The following is a 7,566-nucleotide window of genomic DNA, read 5'->3' as shown; positions in this document are numbered from 1 at the left end:
CACCACCATGCTTGGCTAATTTTGTATTTTTAGTAGAGACCGGGTTTCTCCATGTTGGTCAGGCTGGTCTTGAACTCCTGACCTCTGGTGATCCGCCTGCCTTAGCCTCCCAAAGTGCTGGGATTACAGACATGAACCACAGTGCCCGGCCTGCAAGGGTGCTTTCTTCCCAGACACTGACGAATGTGTAAGTTCCCTTGCGAGGACCACTGTGTAAACACGTGCTTTCTCTCTTTCCAGACATTGACGAATGTGTAAGCTCCTCTTGCGAGGGCCACTGTGTGAACACAGAAGGCGGGTTTGTGTGTGAGTGTGGGCCAGGCATGCAGCTGTCTGCTGACCGCCACAGCTGCCAAGGTGAGCTGCAGAGAAGGAACGGCTGCTCTGGGAGGGGTAATGGGGATGCCACATTGAACACTCAGCCCTGCCATGCCCAGCACAGTGTGCTCTGTGCGCCACTGGATTGAACCTTCACCACGGGCTTCTGAGGGAGATGCTGATATGGTTCCTGTTTGACTGATGTGGAGACTGAGGCTTGCCCAAGGCCAAGTCATTAGTAAGAGGTGGAGTCAGAGTTTGAATCCCAGCACATCTAACAGTTGGTTAACGACTGCTGCTGGCCTGGCGGGATGGCTCACATCTGTAATCCTTGCACTTTGGGAGGCCGAGGCGGGAGGACCACCTGAGGTCAGGAATTTGAGACCAGCCTGTTGGCCACACGGTGAAACCTCATCTCTACTAAAAATACAAAAAATTAGCCAGGTATGGTGGCGAGCACCTGTAATCCCAGCTACTCAGGAGGCTGAGGCAGGAAAATTGCTTGAACCCATCTGGCGGAGGTTGCAGTGAGCCGAAATTGCACCACTGCACTCCAGCCTGGATGACAGAGTGAGACTTCGTCTCAGAAAACAAAGTACCTGCTGCTGCTGTTGCAGGATAAAGGGATGGTGATGGAAGAGAGGTCATAAGGAGAGCTGGGCAGAATGGGCCGACCAACCTGGGGAAGGAGGCCACTGAGAAGAGGGAGGGCCGGGAGAGACTCAGGCTGTGAGACCAGAGGAGCCGTGGGAGGGGCATACCAGGATGGGGTCATTCACTGACTTCATTCATCAGTTTCACCTGCCCCAGTGCTGGCCCAGGCTCTGGAGCTACCCTGGGGAGGGGGATCCCCCAAGTCTGGTGGGGAGCAGAAGAACAAGGTTAGGATGAGGGATAAATGTTGGAGAAACCCAGGGAAGAGAAGGAATCCTTCTTCAGTTTGCAGGATGAGAGATCTTACAATTATTACTCATTCTTTTAAAATGCCTTTTATTTACGTGTTATGGAAGAAAAGAATCTCACAAGGCGGATAATTGTGAGCTTCCCCTGAATCTTACATTATTATTTTCTTTGTGTTTGACATTTTCATAAATTATAAGAAAAATTTTAAAAGCCATGGTGCTAGCCCAGGCCCTCTTTCCCACTGCTGCCCCCTGCTCTCCCTGGAGAATAGCCTGCACGTCTTAGTCTGCTCGGGCGGCCATCATAAAATTCCCTAGGCTGGGCTGGGCGCGGTGGCTCATGCCTATAATCCCAGCACTTTGGGAGGCCGAGACGGGCGAATCACGAGGTCAGGAGATCGAGACCATCCTGGCTAACACGGTAAAACCCTGTCTCTACTAAAATACAAAAAAAAATAGCCGGGCGTGGTGGCGGGCGCCTGTAGTCCCAGCTACGCAGGAGGCTGAGGCAGGAGAATGGCGTGAACCTGGGAGGCGGAGCTTGCAGTGAGCCGAGATCCCGCCACTGCACTCCAGCCTGGGTGACAGAGCGAGACTCTGTCTCCAAAAAAACAACAACAACAACAACAACAAAATTCCATAGGCTGGGGGCTTATACCACAGACATTGATTCTCATAGTTCTGGAGGCTGCAAAGTCCAAGATTAAGGCACCGGCTAATTCAGTTTCTGGTGAGGGCTCTTCCTGGCTTTCAGAAGGTAGTCTTCTTGCTGTGTCCTCACTTGGAGAGAGAGCTCTCTGGTATCTCTTCTAATTTTTCTTTCTTTTTTTTTTTTTGACATGGAGAAGGACAGAGGACATTCCCTCTGTCGCCCAGGAGTGCAGTGATACAATCTTGGTTCACTGCAACCTCCACCTCCTGGGTTCAAGCGATTCTCCAATCCTCCCAAATAGCTAGGGTTACAGGTGTGCGCCACCATGCCTGGCTAATTTTTGTTTTTTTAGTAGAGACAGGGTTTCACCATGTTGGCCAGGCTGGTCTCGAACTCCTGACCTCAAATGATCTGCCTGCCTCAGCCTCCCAAAGTGCTGGAATTACAGGTGTGAGCCACCCAGCTAGGCCTCTCATGTTTCTTCTTACAAGGACACTAATCCCATCAATAGGGCACACCCTAATGACCTCATGTAACCCTAATTATCTTCTTATCTACTTATCTTTGTATCTTCCAAATGCCATTACATTGGCGGTTAGGGCTTCAACACGATTTTTGAGAGGACAGAGTTTAGTCCATAGCATGCAGGTATTGGTCTGCTGCGTGCCCTGACTGCCCTTTCCCATGATGTGTATGTACATACACCGGCACTTACAGAGATACGATAGTTGCTAAACTCTCGGGTCCTGGGTCCTGGACTAAGCACTTTACGTGCATTTTCTCCTTTCGCCCTCAAAATTACCCAGTGATGTTGGTATTATTTATCTCCATTTTATTGATAGGAACGCTGAGGCTTAAGGAAATTGTTACTTGCTTAAGATCCCATTAGCGCTAAGGTTTTTTTTCTTTTTTTTTTTTGTAGAGATGGGGTCTTGCTGTGTTGCCCAGGCTAGTCTCAAATTCCTGGCCTTAAGCCGTCCTTCCCCCTTTGGCCCCCAAAGGGCTGGGATTCCAGGCATGAGCCACTGCGCCCAGCCAGAGTTGGGATTTGAACCTAGTCATTTCTTTGCTTGTTCCCCCCACCCCCGCCCAATGTTGGTCTTGAAGATCTTTCCACATCAGGGTAAATAGACTTGCCTTGTTCCTTTTAACTGCTGACTCTGCAGTGCAAATATTTCATAGTTTACTAACTCTTCTCTTATTGATGAACATGGAGATTATTTCCAGTTTTTCACAATTTCAAACAGCACTAGGGAACTTTCACAGAGGAGGTTCCACTGAAGCTGAGTTTTGAAGTATGACTAGGAGTTTTCCAGCCAGACAAGAGAGAAAGGCATTCTAGGCAGACAGAGAACACGGGCAAAAGGGGAGCACCAGAAGAGCATGGTGCATTTGGAAGATGGCAAGAATTTAAGCCAGTGGCCAGGTGCAGTGGCTCACAGGTGTAATCCTGTGTAATCCCAGCACTTTGGGAGGCCAAGGCAGGTGGATCACCTGAGGTCAGGAGTTTGAGACCGGCCTGACCAACATGGTGAAACCCCATCTCTACTAAAAATACAGAATTACTCAGGCGTGGTGGCGCCTGTAATCCCAACTACTTGCGAGGCTGAGGCAGGAGAACTGCTTGAACCCAGGAGATGGAGACTGCAGTAAGCTGAGATTGTGCCATTGTACTCTAGCCTGGGCAAAAAGAGCGACACTCTGTCTCAAACAACAACAACAACAACAAACAAACAAACAATAAAAGAATTTAAGCCAGAGTGAAAGTCGGGGCAAGGAAGGAGGTGGGCAAGGCAACCAGGACTATGTTCAAAGGCGTCGTGAGCTGTGGGGCGGCATTCGTGTCTTACCCTAAGATGAGGTCTGTGACCCGTGGGAGCAGCGGAGGGGTTTTGAGCAGGGAGGGCCCTGATTAGAAGTGCCCTTTGGTCAGAACATCCTGGAGGCTGTGCAGAGGATGACTTGAAGGAACCTAGGTAGAGACAGAGAGACACACTGGAGGCTGTGGCTATTCTCCAGACTAGAGATGAATGTGGGCAGGCTAAGGGGTAGCAGTGAGGATGAGAGACGTGGGCTGGTCCAGAGAGTATTTAGGACTGGATGTGGGCAGTGCAGAAGAGTGGCAGCTAAGGTGGTTCCCCACAGCCCTGTGTGGGATAGGAGATGGAGATGAGAGAGGAAGAGGGGACCACATGTTTCCAAAGTTCTCTTGGGGAAATGAACCCCAGTCTTGTCCCTTTTCCTGCCAGACACTGATGAATGCCTAGGGACTCCCTGTCAGCAGAGATGTAAAAACAGCATTGGCAGCTACAAGTGTTCCTGTCGAACTGGCTTCCACCTTCATGGCAACCGGCACTCCTGTGTAGGTAAGGCGGGGAGGACGCTGTGGTCTGCACACTTAGGCTGCCAATCAGGAAGATGGACAGGGAGCCCAGGGACCCGGGAAGGTTAACAATCAGACCTTCTGGTCCTCTGGAGCCTGAAGGGGCTTGAGCCTTTGCTCAGAGCCTGCCTGTCCCTGGGGTTGGCGTGGCTCTGCATGAAGACCCTGTCTTGGACTTTTCCTGGCCATTTGCCACTTTCATCCTGTTATGTTTCTCTTCCGCTCCTCTCCCAGATACACCCCAAGGATTCCTCTCTGCTCACCCATTTTCTTGGCTGCCTTTGCTCCCCTTGGTAAATAAAGCACGTTATGTCTTGGTTCCTCTGGTTTAGAAGGAGACCCTGTTTTCTCAGCCCATTAGCAGAAGTTTCCAGAAAGGGATTGGCATGTTTGGTTCGAGCTTGGCTCATGGGCTGAAGGTGGGGTCCCATGGGCCTGAAAAAAGGCCTTGTTCTAGCGGAGTTGGCTATTTGTCCCGAAGCCTACCTTGAGCAGCTCAGTGAGTTTTGAGACTTTTTTCGGAAAGAAAAACGGGAGGGTGGAAGGTTTGGAGATGAGCTTCTCAGCGGGATGTATCCCCACCAGGCAGCAATTAATTACCACTGCATAGTGCTGGGGCTGAGTCTGATACTCGCATTAAATGCCTGCTGGATATGTGAACCTATCAACGAGACTAGCACTAGATTTCAGCCCCGCTCCCAACTGCCTGAGTCACATCCCGCACCTTGGGGCAGGGATGGACCCTGTAAGAACGTGGCAGGGAAACTCCCCAAGTCTTCTGAGCTAAGGGATGGGCGGAAGAATGGCTCGGTACCCCAAACAAAGCAGCTGTCCGCAGCGAGGCTCTCCCGCAGATGTAAACGAGTGTCGGAGGCCACTGGAGAGGCGAGTCTGTCACCATTCCTGCCACAACACCGTGGGCAGCTTCCTATGCACATGCCGACCTGGCTTCAGGCTCCGAGCTGACCGCGTGTCCTGTGAAGGTGAGGTCCCCCTCCCCTCCCTACAGTCGGCGACTGGCCACGCCCCCTCAGAGCGTGTCCCCTCCCCATTCACGCCCTCCGGGCACCCAGCCACGCCCTCTCAGCGCCTGGCCCTGCCCTGCCCCGGCCCCGCCCACCTGGCGCCAGGCCCCCTTATTTCCGTCTGCCCTTGTTTTCAGTTCATCTTGTTTGTTACTTCCAACACTCCCCTTTCTTTCTCGCTTTTTTTTTTTTTCCCACTTCTTTATCCATTCTTCCCTCTTCTTTTCACTGTTTCCCCAGCCCTTCTGTTTTTTCCCAAATGATAAAAGGATAAAACCCAACAAGGAGTCAGAATAACATGGGCTGCAGCGACAACCATTTCCGTGGTTCGCTCTGTCGCACGGCGACAGTTTGCCCATAAACATAGTAGAATGTTGCGCGGACCACGGGGGTAAACAGGGGCTTGTGGTGGAGCTGAGCCCAGGTCTCCCTAAACCTTGCCTCCTGTCTCTGCTGCCCACCCCAACAGACCTCCGTGCTTCTGTTTCAGCTTTCCCGAAAGCTGTGCTGGCCCCATCTGCCATCCTGCAACCCCGGCAACACCCGTCCAAGATGCTCCTGTTGCTTCCTGAGGCCGGCCGGCCTGCCCTGTCCCCAGGACATAGCCCTCCTTCTGGGGCTCCAGGGCCCCCAGCCGGAGTCAGGACCACCCGCCTGCCATCTCCCACCCCACCACTACCCACATCCTCCCCTTCTGCCCCTGTGTGGCTGCTGTCCAGCCTGATGGCCACCCCAGTGCCTACTGCCTCACTGCTGGGGAACCTCAGACCCCCCTCACTCCTTCATGGGGAAGTGATGGGGACCCCTTCCTCACCCAGGGGCCCTAAGGCCCCCTGGCTGGCAGCAGGGCCCTCTCCCTGCTGGCACCTGGGAGCCATGCTTGAATCAGGGAGTCGCTGGACAGAGCCTGGGTGTTCCCAGTGCTGGTGCAAGGTGGGTACTAGGGGTCCCTGGAACTTCTTTGGTCTGGAGTCTGGGGCCTTGTGATGGCTGTAACTCCTGGTTGTGCTTCTAGGATGGGAAGGTGACCTGTGAAAAGGTGAGGTGTGAAGCTGCTTGTTCCCACCCAATTCCCTCCAAAGATGGGGGGTGCTGCCCATCATGCACAGGTGAGAGCTGGTGCCAGGGAAGGACAGAGCCCTGCCTCTTCCTTTCTCTGCACCCTCCTGCCGCCAAAAGGCTGTTCTTTAACATTAGTGTACATTAGAATCTCCTGGAGGGCTTACCAAGCCACACTTTCCTTGGCACTGTCCCTAGAGCTTCTGATTCAGTAGGTCTGGGATAGGGCCAGAACATGTGCATTTGAACAGGTTCCCAGGTGATACTGATGTGCCTGGTCTAGTGACCACACTTTGAGAACCACCCGTTTATGCTGTAATATCCCTCAAGGGGGACTTTTCATCTTCCGGGCATTGCTTTCAGCTTCATTTGCTCATTCATTTATTCAGTCATTCATTGAGCCTCTTGAAATCCACTGTGCAGTCCCCTTCTCCTGCCCCAGTTCCCCTCCTACAGGGGAGGAGTCATTGTTTCTAAATTCTGTCCCCTTTTTGACTACCCCCGCCATCTGCTGATGGTTTTTCATTTGCTTCTCATTGCTGGAAGGATAGGGACCCAAATTCTTCACAGATCCTTTACAGAGCTTCTCGAAACTTGCTCTGCACTTGGATCAAGGGGACTCTTATTAAAATGCAGATTCTTGGCTAGGCATGCTGGCTGAAGCCTGTAATCCCAGCACTTTGGGAGGCGGAGGTGGGCGGATCACTTGAGCCCAGGAGTTTGAGACTAGCCCTGTGTCTACAAAAAATACAAAAAATTAGCCAGGTATGGTGGCGTGTACCTGTAGTCCTACCTGCCTGGGAGACTGAGGTGGGAGGATCACCTGAGCCCAGGAGGTTGAGGCTGCAGTGAGCCATGATTGTGCCACTGCACTCTAGCCTGGGCAACAGAGCGAGACCTTGGCTCAAAAAAAAAAAAAACACAGGCATGAGCCGCCGTGCCTGGCTTGATTTTCTTAGTTACTGTTGTGGGTTATGTCCCCGATACATGCTGAGTCCTGAGTGCGAAGTATTGGGTACTTTATTGCCCAGGTGTTAGATCCTTCCAAGTTCCCTGCAGGGTACATGGTGGTGTTTTCATTTTGCAGTGAAGACAGCTGGGTACCAGAGAGGTGAACATGTCCAGGGCCAAGCTGGTTAATGGAGCTGGAGGGCCAGGGTTTTCTTCTTCTTTTTCTTTTTTTTAAGACGGAGTCTCACTCTGTTGCCCAGGCTGGAGTGCAGTGGC

At 52.2% G+C, this 7,566-nt stretch overlaps 1 protein-coding gene across 1 annotated transcript in view; it reads left to right on the top strand.

Annotated features, from left to right (window-relative positions):
- Nucleotides 1-7,566, top strand: part of VWCE (von Willebrand factor C and EGF domains) — a 39,323-nt gene that overhangs the window by 8,639 nt on the left and 23,118 nt on the right. Inside the window, exons 6-9 of the mRNA XM_011993568.1 lie at nt 4,122-4,238; nt 5,110-5,238; nt 5,771-6,213; nt 6,296-6,389. Coding sequence (XP_011848958.1) covers nt 4,122-4,238; nt 5,110-5,238; nt 5,771-6,213; nt 6,296-6,389 — 783 coding nt within the window. The remainder of the gene's footprint in view (nt 1-4,121; nt 4,239-5,109; nt 5,239-5,770; nt 6,214-6,295; nt 6,390-7,566) is intronic.

Source organism: Mandrillus leucophaeus, unplaced genomic scaffold, assembly GCF_000951045.1.
Source record: "Mandrillus leucophaeus isolate KB7577 unplaced genomic scaffold, Mleu.le_1.0 Scaffold43, whole genome shotgun sequence".
NCBI classification, from domain to species: domain Eukaryota; kingdom Metazoa; phylum Chordata; class Mammalia; order Primates; family Cercopithecidae; genus Mandrillus; species Mandrillus leucophaeus.
This window is presented reverse-complemented; position numbering and strand designations above follow the sequence as displayed.